The 20,719-nt window shown below is 48.4% G+C and overlaps 1 protein-coding gene and 1 long non-coding RNA gene across 2 annotated transcripts; one reads left to right on the top strand and one right to left on the bottom strand.

The window, feature by feature from the left end:
* Nucleotides 1-9,878: 9,878 nt before the first annotated feature.
* Nucleotides 9,879-15,237, bottom strand: LOC129660024 (uncharacterized). Its single transcript, XR_008718312.1, has 3 exons — nucleotides 14,662-15,237; nucleotides 14,393-14,522; nucleotides 9,879-10,369 (listed from the first exon to the last, which is right to left on the bottom strand). It is a non-coding gene; the product is annotated as an uncharacterized LOC129660024 (long non-coding RNA).
* A 2,160-nt stretch (nucleotides 15,238-17,397) lies between these two features.
* POU3F2 (POU class 3 homeobox 2) lies at nucleotides 17,398-20,344 on the top strand. Its single transcript, XM_055535424.1, has one exon. The coding sequence runs from the start codon at nucleotides 17,541-17,543 to the stop codon at nucleotides 18,855-18,857; it is 1,317 nt and encodes a 438-aa protein (XP_055391399.1). The 5' UTR covers nucleotides 17,398-17,540; the 3' UTR covers nucleotides 18,858-20,344.
* The last annotated feature ends 375 nt before the right edge of the window (nucleotides 20,345-20,719 follow it).

The raw sequence follows: 20,719 nt of genomic DNA, 5'->3' as shown, positions 1-20,719 counted from the left end.
ACAAGATAGGTGTGTTCCCTGAAACTACAAAACATTATTAAAAGAACTTAAAGAAGATCTAAATAAATGGAAAGATGCACCATGTTTATGGTTTATAAGACTTAATATTGTTAAAATGGCAACAACCCCCAAACTCTTCTGCAAATCAATATAATCCCTGTTAAAATTTTAGCTGTGTTTTTTTCCAGAAATGATCAAATTGATCCTAAAATGCATTTGGAATTACAAGGAACACAGAATTCCCAAAACAATCTTGAAAAAGAACAAAATTGCAGCAACCACACTTCCCAATTTTCAAAACTTACTTCAAATCTACAGTAAACAAAACAATGTATGGTACTGACAAAGGAATAGGCATGCCCTGTTAACGGAATACAACTGAGAGTCCAGTTGAGGCCATTAGTGGCTGAAAACTAAAATATGTATGCTAATAGCATCCCCAGCAGCTGGGATAACAGGTCTCTCTTGAACAGGGAGTTGGATGGCATACCCCTGGATCCACTTTGCTGATGTGTATGATTCCATTAAAATTAAATATTTTTTGGTGAAGAGTACCTTGGATTAAGTTAATAGGCAGGAAGCAAAAAGTGTGAAGACATCAACAATGTTTATAACTAATAATTACAAATATTTAGAGTCTACAAAGAAACCCTGTAGCAATCCCAACTGAAGAAAGATGGATAATGCATATAAACAGGTAATTTACAGAAAAGAAAATCCAGGCATGAAAAATGTGCTTAAACATAATCAGAGAAAAACAAGAGAAAATGAAAAGGAACGCACCTTCATACAAGTAGACCGGCAGAAATAGGAAGGCTGGATAATATCAAGTTGGCCAGGATGTAGCATAGCGCAAGGTGACTGTACATCCCGATTTGTCTGAAACAGTCCTCAGTTCAGTTCAGTTCAGTCGCTCAGTTGTGTCCGATTCTTTGCGACCCCATGAATCGCAGCATGCCAGGCCTCCCTGTCCATCACCAACTCCTGGAGTTCACTCAAACTCATGTGCATCGAGTCAGTGATGCCATCCAGCCATCTCATCCTCTGTCGTCCCCTTCTCCTCCTGCCCCCAATCCCTCCCAGCATCAGAGTCTTTTCCAATGAGTCAACTCGTCGCATGAGGCGGCCAAAGTATTGGAGTTTCAGCTTTAGCATCAGTCCTTCCAATGAACACCCAGGACTGATCTCCTTCAAAATGGACTGGTTGGATCTCCTTGCAGTCCAAGGGACTCTCAAGAGTCTTCTCCAACACCACAGTTCAAAAGCATCAATTCTTCGATGCTCAGCTTTCTTCACAGTCCAACTCTCACATCCATACATGACCACAGGAAAAACCATAGCCTTGACTAGATGAACCTTTGTTGGCAAAGTAATGTCTCTGCTTTTGAATATGCTATCTAGGTTGGTCATAACTTTCCTTCCAAGGAGTAAGCGTCTTTTAATTTCATGGCTGCAGTCACCATCTGCAGTGATTTTGGAGTCCAAAAAAATAAAGTCTGACACTGTTTCCACTGTTTCCCCATCTATTTCCCATGAAGTGATGGGACCAGATGCCACAGTCCTAGTTTACATTTAATGTCCATCATAATTAATATCTGCTTTCATTGTCAAAAGTGTCTCTCTCCATTTAGAGCATAAATCACATGATCTCCCTGGGATAGAGGAATCATCATGGATAGTTGGTATAAATATAGACTGGTATAGCCATTTGGGAAAACAATCTGACACATTATTTAATCACATCAAGTATTTAAATAAATAATGGTGCTGCAATTTCCCTCTGGATATCTGGATTATGGTCTTCCCTGGTAATTCAGCAGTAAAGAATCTGTCTGCAATGCAGGAGATAATGCAGGAGACCCAGGTTCAATCTCTGGGCTGGGAAGATCCCCTGAAGAAGGAAATGGCAATCCACTCCAGCATTCCTGCCTGGGAAATCCCATGAACAGAGGAGTCTAGAAGGCCACAGTCCATGGGGTCACAAGAGTCAGACATGACTTAGCAACTAAACTATCACCATTTGAATTATGAAATATATATATCTGACATATACATATGTACATACATATGTACAAAACTCACACAAAAGTCCATAAGGAGATATCTAATAAGCTGGTCAGTGTAGCATTATCTGTAGTGGCAAAGAGTTAGAGGCTATCTGAGTATCCATAATTGGAAGAGTAAAGCATGAGGACACATGAGGAGCAACACAAAAAGTGTAAACATTAGAGCACAGATGGATTTTAAGACAATGCTGAAAGACTAGGGAAGAAGTTTGCGGCTATACATACAGACTGAGCACAGGGCACAATCTCCAACTTTTTTGTATGGTTTATTTTTTTACCTACTGAAGCTTGACAGATACATACACAATCAAGAACTGTGTAGCAATTATAAGCAATGGATTAGATGTACACATAGCAACATAGATATTCAGTTCAGTTCAGTTCAGTCGCTCAGTCGTGTCCGACTCTTTGCGACCCCATGAATTGCAGCACGCCAGGCCTCCCTGTCCGTCACCAACTCCCGGAGTTCACTCAGACTCACGTCCATCGAGTCAGTGATGCCATCCAGCCATCTAATCCTCTGTCGTCCCCTTCTCCTCCTGCCCCCAATCCCTCCCAGCATCAGAGTCTTTTCCAACGAGTCAACTCTTCACATGTGGTGGCCAAAGTACTGGAGTTTCAGCTTCAGCATCATTCTTTCCAAAGAACACCCAGACTGATCTCCTTTAGAATGGACTGGTTGGATCTCCTTGCAGTCCAAGTGACTCTCAAGAGTCTTCTCCAACACCACAGTTCAAAAGCATCAATTCTTCAGCACTCAGCCTTCTTCACAGTCCAACTCTCACATCCATACATGACCACAGGAAAAACCATAGCCTTGACTAGACGAACCTTTGTCGGCAAAGTAACGTCTCTGCTTTTGAATATGCTGTCTAGGTTGGTGATAACTTTGCTTCCAAGGAGTAAGCGTCTTTTAATTTCATGGCTGCAGTCACCATCTGCAGTGATTTTGCAGCCCAAAAAAATAAAGTCTGACACTGTTTCCCCATCTATTTCCCATGAAGTGATGGGACCGGATGCCATGATCTACGTTTTCTGAATGTTGAGCTTTAAGCCAACGTTTTCACTCTCCACTTTCACTTTCATCAGGAGGCTTTTTAGTTTCTCTTCACTTTCTGCCATAATATACAGTAATGAGTGAAAATGCAAGAAACAGAACAAGGTTTTCAACACAATGTCACTTACATGAATCAAAAATAATTCCTTCAGAAAAACAACATGTATTTTCAAGAATACATGGAATTCTTGGTGGGAATGTAAATTGTTGCAGTCACTATGGAAAACAGTATGGAGGGTCCTTAAAAAACTAATAATAAAACTATCATAAGATACAGCAATCCCATTCCTGGGCATATATCCAGAGAAAACTATGACTTGAAAAGACACAGGTACTCAATGTTCATAGTAGCATGATTCACAAAAAGCCAAGATATGGAAGCAACCTAAATGTCCATCAACAGATGAATGGATAAAGAAGATGTGGTACATGTATACAATGCAATATTATTCAGTCATAAAAAAGAATGAAATAATGCCATTTGCCGCAACATGGATGCAACTAGAGATCATCATACTAAGTAAAGTAAGTCAGAAAGAGAAAGACAGGTATCATATGAGATCACTTACACTGGAATCTAATATATGATACAAATGAACTTAACTATAAAACAGAAACAGACTCACAGACATAGAAAACAACAGATGGTTACCAAAGGGGAGAGGAAGTGTGGGAAAGGGATAAATTAGGAGCTTGGGATTTTTTTAAAAAAAAAAGAAGAAGAATATATACAAACAGAACGGTGGCCTATGACAGAGACAGGAATCTGAGTGAGATATAGGGATAAAGGAGAAGGAAGGAAGGAAGAAGGGAGGGAAGAAGGAAGGGAGGAAGATAGATATGAAAAGGGCTTTGCACAACCCAACGATGATGCTATGCCATGACCTGAGCCTTTTGATTAACTTAACTCTCTGCGCCCTTAAGAGCATAAGAATCATGAAGGAATCAAGGCTGTTTCCATTTCAAGCAACAGAAACTTGGACTAATTTCGGGGGGGTGGGATGGGGGAGTGGGAGTGATTTTTTGGCTTACATAAAAAAAGAATCCAAGGGTAAAGGTGCAGCTGAATCCAAGAGCTCCACTATGTCATCTTATGTTACTTGTCATATGTGTTTCTCTGTATTGGTTTCTTTCAAGCATCTCCTCTTCATAACAGAGCTCTAAGAGGATGAATGATTTTACTTTAGCAGGTAGGGTAATGAGAACTTTAACTTTTTTCTTCTTCCTCACCATTCTAGACAAAATTATGAAACTCCAGTACTTTGGCCACCTCATGCGAAGAGTTGACTCATTGGAAAAGACTCTGATGCTGGGAGGGATTGGGGGTAGGAGGAGAAGGGGACGACAGAGGATGAGATGGCTGGATGGCATCACCGACTCGATGGACATGAGTTTGTGTAAACTCTGGGAGTTGGTGATGGACGGGGAGCCCTGGCATGCTGCGATTCATCAGGTCGCAAAGATTTATCGGGTCGCAAAGAGTCGGACACGACTGAGCGACTGAACTGAACTGAACTGAATGTTCATTTACTCTGATTGGCCTATTCAGGTCATGTGCATTTTCTGAACCAGTCATGATAGGGTGTAAATAGTTTCATGGCCAAAATAGGTCATTCTTTCCCAGACTGTGGGGTCAGTCCCATGAAAACCTGTTACTAAAGACAAATTCTACAATACAAGTCCATTAAAACACTTCCGACACTGCCCAGTTACTAATAAAGAATTCTATAATGGCACTGTTTTCCCAGTAGAAATTTCGTATCTGGGTAGATCACAGAGGTAGAACTGGTCTCTAAAGAGAGGACGAGGAAGGTGACTCATGGCCATGTGGCTATATTTTAGGAATGCTGCAAATTCCTCTTGCCTAAAATATCTTCCCCATCTGCCAACCACAGTCTTAAATTCCAATTCCACTACTGAGATTCATTGTTTGGGGCCTATAACATGGACCCTCCAACATGCTTTGGAAACACATGTAAATAGCTCTTAGCGTGTATCAGCTTTTAACACCTTGACACTGATTACCTTACCAGACTGATGATGACAGGGAAGAGTCTAAATGGGCTAAAATGTCACAAAGGGCAGACCTGGAACTGTGGGATCAGGGTGATAGGCAAAAATGAGAAGGGTAGAAAGGGACAGGATTCTCGAGACCCAGCCTGACTACAATTTTTCTTGGTAACAACTTTACTGTGTGTCAGAAAGAGCATCCAACGAGAGGATGTTTGGGAGTCTAGTCCCTTCCCCTAACAAGACAAGTGCCATGTTGGAGACCTAGCTGTAGAAGAGCACCTGGCTGTGTCTGCTGAGAGAGGTGAGATTGTTTAAATAGAAGATGCTCAACGGGAAGAACCTTGGACTCTAAGAACCTTATTGATATATTTCTAGCTTTTAATAGTTAAAGAAAGATGTTCCCAGAACGTTTGTTGATCTCTTCTATTGACTCTATTGACATGAAAGTGCCAGTTCCTAAATGATATTTTGCTTTGTCTTGTTTCTGGCTAGTGCAGTAGCAGTGATAAAGCAATACTCCAAAGCTCACTTCCCACATCATTTGGGACAAGTTTTTTTGTTTCCCTGGTGGCTCAGTGGTAAGGAATCCACTTGCCAGTGCAGGAGACTTGGGTTCAGTCCCTGGTCCGGAAGATCCCTTGGAGGCAGAAATGGCAACCCACTTCGGTATTCTTGCCTGGGAAATCCCATGGGCAGAGAAGGTTGGTGGACTACAGTACTTGGGGTGGCAAAAGAGTCAGACAGGGCTTAGTGGCTAGACAACATTTTCCTTCTTTAGAGTATCCCAAACTTGAACTCTTCATTACTAAGTTTCTTATTTCACCAGGCCCCATCTTGCGAAAAGGAATTATAACAATGCTTAACAATAAAAATCTGGCCCAAAGTTTAGTAAGTAGATGGGGGACCGGGGAGAGAAGGGAGCTTAAACTATCAGCAGTGGTTATCTCAAGGATGGGAACTGTGATGTAGATGAAGGTAGTGAAAAAGAAAAGTTACATTTTATTCCATATATTTTATTTTTGCTTGATTTTTGTTGACAGTGATCATGTATTCATGGATCCTTTAAATAATTTAGAATTTAGTTAAATTTGCACTTAATTGATTCTACTAACTAAAACTTGTCCTCACATTTGGGATTAAACTTGAGAGAGGCAGGGCTCGCTCTGTGGCCTAGATAAATGCTGACCTCACAGAGAACAAAAGTATTCTATAAATGTCCCCACTGTCTGAATTAAGCTTAAAAGTGATGCTCAAATTACAAGACACCAAGTTGAATAAAAATGCAAAATGTTCCAATTTTTTGTTACATCTACTTTTTCCTTTTTTCAAGAATGAACTACTGCTGTTCTTGAGAGCATCATAAAGATACAGGTCGTTTATGCTGCTACCCTGTATGGGTTTCAGTTGGTAGTAAATGGTTTTCTGAGAGGTTTGAGTTAAAGCTCTTATGTAAATAGAGAGAGGCTTACATAATGCTCTTTAAACTAGAACTTTGAAGACAATCTGCAGTAGGCATATGAGATCTGTCTGTGCAGCAAATGGCATCTGAAAAGTATCAGGAAGCCATCCAAGATTTGGTTCAAGAAAACAGGAAGAATAAACACCCACGGTGCAAGCTTCTGATCAATCGTTTAGCCAAACCTCAGCCACAACCAAACAGACAATGTGTAAGAGATGTGCCTTAGGTTTATAGTAGTGCTACAAAGCCAAAGTATATTTCAGCAGCGCTCTTGAGCACGGTTCATTGTCAATTTCTACGTAAAATTCTCCAGGGGCTGGAGCCATGCCTTCGGCCGGGCCGTTTCCCTCCCTGTAATGTTAGACAGTGCATCATCTCACGGAAGAGGCTAAACTGGCATTGATTTTCCAATTTTTAAAAGGAGTAACCGTTTCCAGCAAAGGCACGCTGGGGGCGGGAGGTGGGGGAGAGGGGTGGTCTGTGTAACGGAGAAACACTTCAAACTGAAAGCGCTGCCGAGAAGGGAGGAGGGAAGCTGCGGTGAGCGAGCGGCGGCTTCTCTCTGCCCAAGTATCCGGGCTGCAAAGTTCTGGCCACAACAGCTGCGACGCTTTCTTTTGGTGGACCTGCGGCGAGAGTTGTTTCTCTGTCAAAAGAGAGAGATTTCTGTACTTCTCAGGGAGGCGGGACGCACCCTCTTCCGACCGTTTCCACTGTCGCCTCGGTTACTCCGGTCCTTACGACCTCCGTTAGGAACCCCGTCCTTGTACAGCCAGGAGGGAGAGACGGGGGAGGAGGAGCGCGCGCGCTGGGTTTCAAACTCGGGCGAACTTTGCAGAAGCCCCCGGTCTTCACCGGGCTCCATGCAGGCGCCCCTCCCGATTTCCCAGTCCTACAGCCCCGGGGCCCAGAGAGAAGGTGGTCTCTAACTTTCAGGTCCATTCCAACCCTGAGATTGGGTTGCACCCGGAGTTTGAGGTTCGCGAAGTAACTACTGCGGCCGAGCGAGCTCGGGGCCGCGCGCTCGAGGTCGGAGGGCGGACGGCGGGAGGAAGCCTCCCGGCCTGGAGCCCCGGGAAGTGTCCCGCCCAGCTCGGCCCGGGATGAGCCCCTCTTCGCCGGCCCCCTCCTCATCCCTCCGCTCCCACCTCCCCCTACCCGACCCCGGTCCCGACAGCTCCGCGGAAAGGGGACCCCGCAAGCAGAGTCCCCAGCAGCCGGCATCTGCTAACTGCCCTGACACCCCTTTCCCCTGCCACGTAAACACCACTGAGAACTGCGTAGACTCGCGTTCCAGCACCTGCCCTTTCCCCAGAAGCCTGAAAGTGGCTGAATGGAAACACTGACACGTGAAAACTCTATTCTGAGTGACTTAGCGTCCGCCGCCTTGAGGTTTTAATCTTGCTCTGCTCGTCCCGCCTGGCGCTCGGGGCAGATGTCCGCAAGGTCCCGGAGTTCTTTACTGTCCCCGGGGGAAGGTGAGACGAGGAGGATGGGGAAGGTGGAGAAGGAAACGTGAGAGGTCTGGGGCCACTTGGTATATACAAGAGGATATCCTAATCCCAGGAATTGAGGTCCCTTGCATTGTTTCCAAGCCAAATGCACAGAGCAGCTTTTCTCGAAGCCCTGGGACGCCCAAGTCACGTCTTATGAACCGAGAGAACGGACTCGCGCGCCACCACTGACCATCTTGTCCTGGAGGTGGGGGCCGGTGGCTGTACTGTTCACTTTAACCCTGCCGCCTGCATCAGCAACAGGTATTAAAGTAAGGAGACCCATGCAACATCTGGTCCTCCTCCCCAGCCACCTTGTGGCCGACGCCCCGGCCCTGTGTTGCCCCAGACAGGGTAAGACAGAGTCTCAAGGTCACTTGTGGCCAACAAGGTGTGAGATTTCAAAATGTCAGGGCACTGCTTGGGGGACAAGTCTCTTGTCAAACCTCTTCTCAAAGGAACTGAGTGCCCTTGTCTTGGCCTTTGACTGTTTCCCATCTAAGAAAACCTTTTTTCTTTTGCAAATACAACATCGAGGATCTCTCGAGTCCCTGCAATTCTAGCTTTGACATTTCTTCTGAAAAGGGTTCGCGGCGGTGCATTTTGGCTGGACTTCCCTTCCTTCCGCTTCCCCGCAGGGATCTTACTGCCTCGTTTTCTCAGCCTGAGACAATGACCAGTGACCCAGGTTTTCTCCAGACAGTTGATACGGGTTCCTCTGGCGTTCCAGGTCTACTTGAGGACCGCCCACCAAGCTCCTTGCTCTCCAACTACCACTGTCTGTACAGAGTGGAAGAGATTCACTCTCTAAAATATGACCTCTTCCAACCTGAGGGCCCTTTGCCATGAAGCCAACGGAAAGAAGCAAAGGAAAGCAGCAGAGTTGGTGGCTGGACACCCCAAACTTTGCCCTCAGAGAAGGAAAACCTTCCATTCCTGCCTCTCACCACCGTGCATTGTATTCCTGAAACCCGGGAATGAAAATGGAAATTGTTTGATGTATGAGGAGACGTTATCTAATTAGGGCATAAGAAATTTAATCTTTCCAGCATGCAGGTCATATAATTAATGTTAATTTAACGCTCAAATTCTCAGTCATTAATTTTTATTCTCTTAGATGCAGTTTGGCAGGGGCCCCTGATCCATGGCAATGGATTTTACTAGATGTGAGAGCACACTTGGTCTTAGGAGTGACTCACCGCAGACCTTCCCATCCCAGTAACAAGATCGCATCATGTATGCATTATTAAGCCACGTAATTGAACGGTCCATAGTTTGCATATCAGACTATTAAAATAATGTGTTTTGCTTTTCTCCGAACACGAATTGTTCAAGCCTCTGCGAATATGTGGCGATTCTGATAATTATCACCAAATTACTGCAAATGTTCTCTTCATTAACATGATTTCTTTCAAGCATTTTCAAAAATGTGAATATTATTATGAATTAAGGAACTTCTTACAAAGTTGTCTCAACTTTTTTTTTTTTCAAAGAGACTTGTCACTTGGAAGGAAAGGATATAATTTAAGTCGGGAAGGGAGAGAACTTCTCTTGCTATGCTTTTCAAATGGCTTTCTCCAGCCAAATAAAAGTTTTCTCTCTGGATTTTCACACAGTTTCTAGGCAAGAGGCAGATGCAGAGAGAAGAAAGAGAATATAAAAGTCACAGGAGAGTAAGAGAATTGTTTTTTTTTTTTTTTTAAGTTTTTACTATCTGATTCCCTCCTGGCATAGATAACTTGTCCCCACAAACAAATCATAACTTTTTTGCCATGCCCAGAGTAAACGAATATTCCCCCCTTTAAAAAATACCAACTCAAATTTTTCTAAAACTAACAGATTGTAATTAATTAAATAGTGCTGTTTTCCCTAGTTGTCCTAAGCTTTGTGGTTGGAGAAATTATAAGCCAAATCGTAAGAAGCCTTTATTGTAACCCTCCCTTCACACACAGTGTTCAAAGTTGAATAGTAAGATATTAAGAAAAACAGAAAAGGAAGAAAGAACACTATTGCAAAATAAGAGTCTCTTTTAAATGTAAGAAATTTGCATCTATACGCCATTCCAGTAAAATTTCCCTTTGGGTGATTTTTTAAACTCATAACAAACAGCTCATTCTGCCTCTGGTGTCACCGCTCCTTCCCGGTACAGCGTCGCTGTCGCGCGCAGGTCTCTCTCCTCCGACGGCGCTTCCAGCGCGGAGACGCTCCCACCAGTCTAAGCAAGGAGGGGGTTTCACCCATCGAAACGTCTCTCGAGTTTGAGAGGGTTGTAAGAGTTTTCCTAAATAAAATATGGCAGGGAAAGTGTAGGGAGGGAGAGAGAGTGTGTGGCGCATCCGCCCGCTCCAGCAGTAATCTGCTTGGCTGTTCCCTGCTGGGCTGGATACCCCCTCCCCTCGTTCGGTGCCCAGATCCTCCCGGCCCCTCTTCTCGAGCCCGCTGTCAGCTCTCCGGGGAAGGGGTGCCAGGCCCCGGGCGGCACTTTTATTTTGGCTGAGAGGAGGGAACGCTGCTCCCAGGCCCGAGGGAGGCGAACTGAGCCCTTCTGTTTGGATTTCCCTCCTCGCTATAGCAACCAGCAGCATCCGGACAAAAATGCGCCCTCCCTGGACAATGGCCGGGCCTCCCGCTTCTCGCCCTCGCCTTCCTCCCCCGGATCGCAGCCAGGACCTGCCTAGGAGCTCAGTGGCTCGGTGGCCGGGAACGCCCCCACCCCCAGCCCGCGGCGTTCCCTAGCGGTACCCCGGGGAGGTCAGGCTGGGGCGCCCGGACGCCGCCGCCCGTTCTCCCTACCCGGACTTACTCCCCACGCAGGCCGAGGCCCGGACACACTGCCTCCCGGCGGAGTACGCGGGATCCCACCGCGGAGTTTTCCGCGAGATTGTGTGGGTGGTTGGATGCCCCTGAGGGGCACCAACTCCAGCTTTTTTCAGTGTTTTTTTTTAAAAAAGGTTAGTATAATGCACGAAGCAGACTACTCCTCCACCCCGCACATTCACGTAAATATAAGCATCCTAAACCACGGACCTAGGCTTGATCTCTGACTTTCTTTCACTCTCCCAAGGTTAATTAAGTTCCCTTCCACGAGCTCCTCGTCTATTCATTATTCTCTTCCTCTGACCTAGGGCGTCAATATGATCAGGCCTGTGACTCTGCCTGTCCTGTTTTCCTATTTTTGCATTTAATGCTGGGACCCAGCTGCCCCAGATTACCATCAAAACTCGCAGCAAAGACCAGAGGGGTGAGATGGTCTCATTGCTCCAACCTAAGGCTCCTTTTTTCTGAGTCTTCTTCCAGACAATGCCAGCCTCTGCATTCCCAGGACCCACATTCTGGAAACCATTCTATTTAAAAAATAGTCATCTCTAGCTTCACTAAGCCCCAAAGTGCCTAGAATGACAGTATTGAAACTCAGAGATCTAGAAGAAGGTCCCAGTCCACAGCTATTATCGCTGTGGTCAACTGTACAAAAGAAAAACTTAGCTCAGTGCACCAGGACACTAACAATAGGACTTAGTGCATTCTTACACTTTAGCGGGGATTTGTATCCATACTCTGTCCAACCAGAATAAGAAAAATGAAGTCCGACTTCAACTAAATGCAGCCTTGTTTCCCCCAGTGATGGAAACCCAGCCCTAAATCTTGGACACATCACCATAAAGTAGCGGAGGATACTCTTCCCCTGCACCTGTGCACAGGTGTGTGGGGGTGCTCTTGGCCCCTCCTTCTGCTTCTCAGACTGTGCCCCAGAAGATAAGAAAGAGAAAGGACTGTGGCAAGAACTTAATCTCAGTACTATCTCCAAAAGCTTTGGAGCGAAGGAGGTTTCTGTTGAAATTACTTTTATCTATTAAAAAGTTGCCATTTCCTCCTGCTTTAGGGGAAGGGATAAGGGTGGGAAACACCTTCAGGCTTCATTGTTAGGAAGTCATTGAATGTTAGTCCTTTGAAAAGGAAATTTCAGAAAGGTAACTAAGAGCCACCAATCCCCTCATGTTGTGTCCCTATTTCAGTATAAACAAGCTGTATTAATGCCAAATAGAATTTGCCTTGTACACTGATGGAATGTGTCCTTTATGCTCTCTCCCCTGTAAGGCCTCATATTCACCACTCAAAATTTAGCAGACTTTCTTTGATAAATTACTCAATGTAATCCTTGAAATAGCTAGACTGCCTGCGTGATATGGTTTTAGAAGTCTTCAAGTCATGCCTGTCTATAAAATATTCACTTGTGGACTACAAAAGAGGGGGTCACTTATAATGATAAGATTGAGAACATGAGGAAAAGGAGAAACAGAATATCCACAAATTCAAATAATTTCATTTTACAATACTGAACTTAGAACATTACATCTTACTGGTTTACACAGTAGTAAAGATAAAATAGAATCATCCGTATGTGAGACATGGACAAACACAGATTTGGCAAGAGTATGAAGAATGGGCGTTTCAACTTTCAGAAAACTTTTCCTTCTTCAAAACCGTTTATGACATGGAGACGGATGCACATTTAGAAACTTGTAAAATGTATATATAGACAATAACATATAAATCTATGTGGAATTTTTTTAATTGGGAAGACATTGTGCTGCATAATTAAAGATATTAATTTCTGTTCTTTTTAAAAGTAAATGTTTATTGTGTCTCACAAGAACTGGCAGCTTGGAAATGCATTTTCCTTGCTTCTTACAAATGCATCTCTAAGCCTGTAAGTCTTCAAGCTCTAAGGAGGTTTTCATTAAAGGAGCCAGCTGCCTCTTTGTGTGGATTGGTTGTTTAAAGCTGAAGCTCTAAAGTGGAAACCTCAGTTTTGACATTCTGTAGGCCCTTAGCAAAGAAGTTCCATTTAAATGTGGGGAAGCTCTCAAACAACTCCTGGATACTAGCAGAAGAGCAGAAAGTACAGGAATACAATGACTGGAATAAGGGAGAAAGGAGAATAAGAGAAGGGACTTAGAATCCTCCAAGGTGGATATATTAAAAAGAAAATCCCAGTAGGTAATTTTACCCAAGTTTAAACCAGCTGCCACCCTGGAAGAAAATTCCCTTTGTTTCCTGATTTCCATTATCATAAAACTATTAAAACATCAATAAGAAATAAATTAAGATCTATCAAATGAATAAATACCATCTCACCTCTATCTTAATAAGTGCATCCTTTCAGCTCAATGTTTAGGAGTGATCATGGCGGTTTTTCTGCCAAGACTTGGTATGGAGCAATACAATAAATGATATTTTACACATGGTGTGTGTTTACTAGATAAAGTTAAAATCGAGTTCAAATTAGAGTGTACAGGTTGATATCATTAGTGTTACTCATGTGAAGACTTTGGGAGATTCTGGTCAAGGTGCTGGGCACTACTAAGACCCAGGTCTGGCTCACGCTTTTGAGAAGTGTGACAATGTGGGGATAAATATCTTTTTGGTTTAGCTCAGATTCTGAGTTATTTTCTCTCCAAGCAGTGCAGTAGGAAGTCCGCACCAATTCCTCAGACCAGTCCAGGTCAGGATACCGACTCAGCAGAGCCCTTGCTGAGACCTAGAGGAAGGGGATGGGCTGGTGAGGTTGCTCAGGACGCCTGGAGCTTGTTCTCGTGAAAGGGGCCCGGGGAACCCAGCAGTCAGCCAAGGAGGCTGCGAGGCCCGCGTGAACAGCTTGCTCAGCCATTGTCCTAGCCAGTGATCTCGGGGAACTGTACTGGAGTGAGGGAGATATCAAGACACCTTGTCAGTTCAAAGCATTTTAGGTTTGTTTGAAATCCTCTCCACGTCAACGTAAGCAGCCTCTGTATTTGAACAGTGCTTTGAACAGTGAAAGGGAATGAGCTGAATCAAAACCTGGAGGTGTCTCCCCGAGACACTTTCAACGTGCTTTTATGAGGGTGGAGAAATGCAGGGAGACGCGTGGACTCTGCTCCGGTGGTGTCAGCCGCAAAGAAAGGCGCCCACGACGGTGGGAGGAAAGGAAGGGAGGACCAAAAACCCCTCATCGGGGGTCTAAAACCTCTGAGGTTCCTGGAGCCCCAGGAAGGGGCTTCGCCGGGAGGCAGACTGGAAGCCGAGGTACCCAGGACCCGGCGTTCGCGCCAACCGGGCCTCCGGCGACAGGCGGAGAGGCGGGGGTGGCGCGGGGGGAGGTGGTACCCAGAGACACTGTGCGCGCCCAGCCCAGCCCGCCCGGTGATTGGCCAGGCTGCGGGGGTGGGGGTGGGGTGCAGAGGCTGAGGCTCAGGGGTAGGGCAGTGCTTTGTGTACTCCCGGGGATTTATTGGGTGCATTAATCGAGTAGAACCACCCGGCTTACCCTGTTGGGAATGTTTCGGCTCCGTTGCCTGCCAGCGAAATGAAGCGAAGGTGGGGGGAAGGGGTGGAGTGGAGACCTGGGACGTCAGCATGGGATGAATCTCCGAGCAGTCATCGTCAGTGAAGTCCCGCTGCAGACAGGAAGTTTGGATGTACACATGCAGCCTATTCTTGCTTCCCCACCCAAAACCCCAGCGCCCAAAGCCTGAAACTGGGGGAAGGGAGGCAGAAGAAGAGGAGGGTGTGGGTTGGGGGGAATTTTAAACTGACTCCGAGTCTGGCCGCCTCGGTTCCCTCGGAGATTGGAAACCTTTTTCTTCCCTCGAGTGTTTCACTCCCACCGGCTGCAAAGGGCCTTGTCCCTTGAGAAATGAGAAATCAAATCCAGAGAAAAGCAGACACCTGCCCCGGAAGGGGGAGGGGGCGAGCTTTTCAGCATCCGGACGCGGCCCTTCCCGGCGGCTGGATCCTTCCATCTGTGGGAGCTCCGAGTTCTCCCAGCCGAGCGGTTGGGGAGGAGGACAGCCGGCGGCCGGGGGTAGCGGGGTGGGGGGGGTGAGGGGGTGGAGGTGATGAAAAGAGGCGCGGCGGGTTGGGCCAGGACGCGGCTGGCGAGTGGCCCGTGCGCTCCCAAAGCCCCAGGAGAGCCAGGCGCCCAGCGCTGGGGACACGGAGACGCTGCTAAGGGAGGCGGTCCTGCCCTCCGCCCAGCCCCTTCACTCCCGGTCGAGCAGCCGCGGGCGCCAGCGGCCGAGTCTGCGCGCTTCCAGGCTTGGACTTTTTCATTTTTTCCTAGCCGGGCAAAGTTACGGGATTCCTAGCAGCCCCCAGGCGCGCGGCCAGAGTGGCTCCGCGCTTGCGCGAGAACCCAGCGCCAGAAGGTGTGTGTCCTCGCCTCGCCGCGCGGGTGCGCGCGTGGGGGGATGCAGGTCCGTTCGGTTGGCAGCCTGTGGGCTCGCCCCTCCCCTAACCATTTCTCTCTCTCTCCCCCACACACGCTCATAAACACAGGGCACGTGGAAATTCTCCGCCAAAGCGCCTTGCCCGGGCGAGTGCTCAACGCGGTGATTTATAAACAGCTCAGCCACTCCCCAAAGACCTCCGCTCCTCGTTAGTCATGATGAATTCTCTGGCCCGTTCCACTTTGCTGTCTAGATTAAGATGCTCGGAGGCCCCAAAGTGCTCCCCTTGAGCGTTGATTTGGCTTCCCTCACAAACTCACGATCGCCGGCAACGCCAGCGCTAAGGGCAACGACGGAGGGTCGGAGGGCGGAGGGTGAGAGGTGCGGACGCAATTCACTTTCCCTGTGGTTGGGTTTTTACCCCCTCACCCCCTTCCAGGGCAGCAACTTCTGATTCGCTTTGCAGTATTCGCGCGGTACACTCGAACGTGCGTGGTTGCTCCGCTGCTCCAGCACCGGCCTGCGCCGGATCCTCCTACCCTTGCTAGCAGACTCCGAAAGCGGCGGCAGGCACCTGCTCCAGGTGGCTGCGGCGCTGACGGCGCGACGCGCTCGTGCTGGGTAGAACCGTACTGCCGGTGCAGGGTCCCGCAGTCTCGCTCTGGAGTTCTCTGCTGAAGGCTAAGCAGACAGCTTCGCCAGTGAGCGCCTGGAAGCTAAGTTAGACCACCCCACCCGCTGGCGTCCGCCGAAGTTTAGGATTCGGAAGATTCCCCTAGTACAGCCCATTTTCCTTCACTCGCTCTTCCTCTCTTTCGAAGCAGCTAACGGAAAAAGTTGCATCCAAAAACTCAAGGAACACGGAAAGCGCTCACGCAGTCGAAGCCGCCCTTGGTGCCTCCCTGCCCCTTACCCAGAGGCCGAACACCCCCTTGACAGCGCTCCTGTCACAAAGTGAAGGTCTACTCGAGTAGGATCCTAGTTTTCCCTAAACCCAAACCTGTGCGCGCCCCCATTGTTTGAATGTGTCAGAGACTTTTAGAGTTTTGTTTTGTTTTCAGTCCAGACCGCTGTGCTGTTAGAACAGGCAACTCCTCCGCTCCTGAACAAGTAGTCTCTTACAAAACCGAGGCGCCGGTGGAGCCTGCCTTTAATGGGGTCCTCACCCCGAGGTGCTGGAAGACCATCGGGTCTGGAACCTAAAAGGAAGAGATCTGGCGCTAGCGGGGTGGGGAGAGGCGAATAAAAGCACCTTTGGGGAGGCAAAAATGTCACACCTGGAGCAAGAAGCACATGGGCACTGAAATTCTAACAGTTGGGGAAAGGAGACTTCAACGTGTGTATGTGTGAGGGGGGGTGTAGCCTGACTTCTGGCTCTAGGTATGAGACGTTGGGGTGTATGTGTGTGTGTGTGTGTGTGTCCCAAGGTGAATAAAAGTAGGACTCCCTCTGGCTTGTGGGGACTCAGCCTTTCTCTTCCTCTTTCTTCACTCCTTCTCCCGCCCTATTGGGAGGAGAAGGTGGACCGACACCCCGCCCCCCCACCGCCACCCAAGTCTTGCAAGTGGCTGTGGTCGATAGAGGGCCGGGGCGCCCCCGCCCCCCGCCACTTCTCCGCCCGGACCGCCAGGCGCGTCTGCTTGGGAGACAGATGGGGGGCGGGCCCATCCTAGAGGGTCGGAGGAGGCCGGGGGTGGGGGAGAAGGGGAGGTGAGAACTCTGAGAATCTGAATGGGGCGGGGGGGTGGATCAGAGAACAGCTAAAAGGACTCCGCGCCCGGGGTGGGGGGGAGGAGGAGGGGGCATCTCTGCGCCAATCAGTGGCGCCGGCCTGGGAGGTTGCTAGCGGTATCCACGTAAATCAAAGGGCGCGGAGCCAATGGGAGGGGGTGGAGGGGGCGGGGCCCAGGCGCGTGCCGCTGCGAGCTGGCGCTGCCAAGAGAGCGGGAGAGAGCTGGAGAGAGCAGGGAGAGGGGGGAGCGCTGAGCTAGTCGGAGAGTGAGCGAGAGCAAGGAGGGAGAGGAGGAGAAAGAGAGCGAGGGCGGGCGGGCGGGAGGCGGCGGCGGCGGCAGTAATAGCAGGAGCAGCCACAGAAGGCGTCGGAGCGGGCGTCGGAGCTGCCTGCTGGCTGGGAGAGAGAGAGAGGAGAGAGACGGAAAGCGAGCGAGGAGAGGAGCCCGAGGCGAAAAAGTAACTGTCAAATGCGCGGCTCCTTTAACCGGAGCGCTCAGTCCGGCTCCGAGAGTCATGGCGACCGCAGCGTCTAACCACTACAGCCTGCTCACCTCCAGCGCCTCCATCGTGCACACCGAGCCGCCGGGCGGCATGCAGCAGGGCGCGGGGGGCTACCGCGAGGCGCAGAGCCTGGTGCAGGGCGACTACGGCGCGCTGCAGAGTAACGGGCACCCGCTCAGCCACGCTCACCAGTGGATCACCGCGCTGTCCCACGGCGGCGGCGGCGGGGGCGGTGGCGGCGGCGGCGGGGGCGGGGGTGGCGGCGGGGGCGGCGGCGACGGCTCCCCCTGGTCCACCAGCCCCCTGGGCCAGCCGGACATCAAGCCCTCGGTGGTGGTACAGCAGGGCGGCCGAGGCGACGAGCTGCACGGGCCGGGTACTCTGCAGCAGCAGCAGCAGCAACAACAACAACAGCAGCAGCAGCAGCAGCAACAGCAGCAGCAGCGGCCACCGCATCTGGTGCACCACGCCGCCAACCACCACCCGGGGCCCGGGGCATGGCGGAGCGCAGCGGCTGCGGCGCACCTTCCGCCCTCCATGGGAGCGTCCAACGGCGGCTTGCTCTACTCGCAGCCCAGCTTCACCGTGAACGGTATGCTGGGCGCCGGCGGGCAGCCGGCGGGGCTGCACCACCACGGCCTGCGGGACGCGCACGACGAACCGCACCACGCGGACCACCACCCGCACCCGCACTCGCACGCGCACCAGCAGCCACCGCCCCCGCCGCCCCCGCAGGGCCCGCCTGGCCACCCGGGCGCGCACCACGACCCGCACTCGGATGAGGACACGCCGACCTCGGATGACCTGGAGCAGTTTGCCAAGCAGTTCAAGCAGCGGCGGATCAAACTGGGATTTACCCAAGCGGACGTGGGGCTGGCGCTGGGCACTCTGTACGGCAACGTGTTCTCGCAGACCACCATCTGCAGGTTTGAGGCCCTGCAGCTGAGCTTCAAGAACATGTGCAAGCTGAAGCCTTTGTTGAACAAGTGGTTGGAGGAGGCGGACTCGTCCTCGGGCAGCCCCACGAGCATAGACAAGATCGCAGCGCAGGGGCGCAAGAGGAAAAAGCGGACCTCCATCGAGGTGAGCGTCAAGGGGGCTCTGGAGAGCCATTTCCTCAAATGCCCCAAGCCCTCGGCCCAGGAGATCACCTCCCTCGCGGACAGCTTACAGCTGGAGAAGGAGGTGGTGAGAGTTTGGTTTTGTAACAGGAGACAGAAAGAGAAAAGGATGACCCCTCCCGGAGGGACTCTGCCGGGCGCCGAGGATGTGTACGGGGGGAGTAGGGACACGCCACCACACCACGGGGTGCAGACACCCGTCCAGTGAACTCAAGCGGGAGGGGGAGGGGCAGAGCGCGGGGCTCCCCCTCCCCTTTGGTCCGCGGCCCTTTCCCGACCCTCTTGTTCCCTCTCTAACTTCTGATTGTTATTTTCTTTTTAATTATTATTTCCCCGTCCCTTAAAAAGAAAAAAAATAATAATAAGGAAAACAACTAAGGCACTGGACTATCCTTTAAACGGTAGCAGGTGTAATGATGTTTTGACCTTTACAGACTAGTACCCAGGCAATGGAGTGGAGTGTCTCCTAGAGAGAGTAAGCAGAGTGTGTGTGTGTGTGTGTGTGTGTGTGTGTGAGAGAGAGAGAGAGAGAGAGAGAGAGAGAGAGAGAGAGAGATGGCGAGCACTGAGTTAAATACCTGGCAAAACTAAATAAATTACCAAAAAGAAAAAAAAAAATTCCACCAAACCGTAGTAAATACAAAACACAGCTCCTGATGCTCGGTGTTGGCACATGCTGCTGTGTTTATTCAATGTGGATCCCCATCAGGAAAGGGAAAAATACACACGTTCTTTGATGTAGGCAAAACATAACCACATAAATTTGCACTGCAGGAAAATTGAAGTTTACATGAACAAATTCACGAGCATGTTTTTTCTTTCTCCCACCGTTAATTTTGAAATTGCCGGGTTGGGTTTGGTTTGATTTCTGGGAGAGAGTTGAAGCCAGCTTTTGGCCACTCTCCGTTTCTAATGCTCTTGTGTTGCCCCTCCTTATTCCTACTGTTTGTGAACTTTGGTTACCTTCAGATCCCATCTCCTTACATTAGGATAATGTTTATTTGCTCCTTTTACCAAAGCAAACCCGATCGACTTCATACAAAATAAACAATTCTCTGCTTTCAGGAAATGGGCATGTTCTACCCGCTTTATCCAAGGCAAGAATCCTGTTTGGAATACAAAAATGAAAGTGAAGCATTGGTTTCGGTGACCAGCCACAAAGTAAACTTCATTTTCAGGCAGTGTTTCTGGGGGAGGTTGTGGAGGGGAGAAAAAGCGAAATCGATAGTGAGTGACTGATTGCTTCATTTTATCAGGCGGGGCCCATTGTGAAAGAGCTCAGAGGAAATGCCGAGGTTAAATACATTTTCAGAGTTGTCCAAGAGAAGGAAAGTGGCACCTTGAAAGGAACAAGGGAAATATATATCTTCAGACACCACCGCTCAGTTGTTTGCCTTCAGTTTTAATAACTTAATTATGAGGAATTATTTGTGCTGACAGCAGCAGTTAAACTTTGTTCCTCTAATAGCTTTTTTTTTTTTAACATAAAATAATCTGGGAACTTAATGGTGTATGCATAGACTATGATTCTTAGCACACAAAATACCCACATGCCTACAGAGAATATCTCCACTCTAGGCTGACTTTTGTCTTCACTAGCTCATTTGTTTATCAAATCATATATAAGGTCCCACACCCTATTCGTATGTAATTTATTACAAAACATACCAGTTTGACTTGGACAGCTTTCCCCCCTCTTTTACTAAAGAAGCCAAATGAAGTATAGGAAAACAATGTTATTTTCAATCCTTCCTACTCTCCCTTTGTTAACAGTTTTAAGTGCGTTTTTTTTTTTTTTACCTTTTCTTGATGGAAAACGGTTGACTCCCTTAACAAAAGACTCTATCGAGAAGTTTAAGTGGGGAAAAAAAAAAAAAAAACTTGTAACTTTACTGAAAATAAATACCATTAAACTGTGATCAGTTAAAATATTAAATAATAATCAGCACAAAAGGGCGCTAAAAGGGAAAATACTTTGTATTCACCTTTTAAGTTTGGGGCTTTTTTTCCTGGTTAGGTCTTAGACAAATTTTTATTTTAAAAAATTAAATTCTCACTACCAGAAAATGA

Source organism: Bubalus kerabau, chromosome 9 (genome assembly GCF_029407905.1).
Source record: "Bubalus kerabau isolate K-KA32 ecotype Philippines breed swamp buffalo chromosome 9, PCC_UOA_SB_1v2, whole genome shotgun sequence".
In the NCBI taxonomy this organism is placed as follows: domain Eukaryota; kingdom Metazoa; phylum Chordata; class Mammalia; order Artiodactyla; family Bovidae; genus Bubalus; species Bubalus kerabau.
Note: the sequence above shows the minus strand (reverse complement) of the source record. Positions and strands in the feature narration are given on the sequence as shown.

Coding starts and splice junctions, on each gene's coding strand:
- POU3F2 (XM_055535424.1), top strand. CDS start 17,541: ATGGCGACCGCAGCGTCTAACCACTACAGCCTGCTCACCTCCAGCGCC.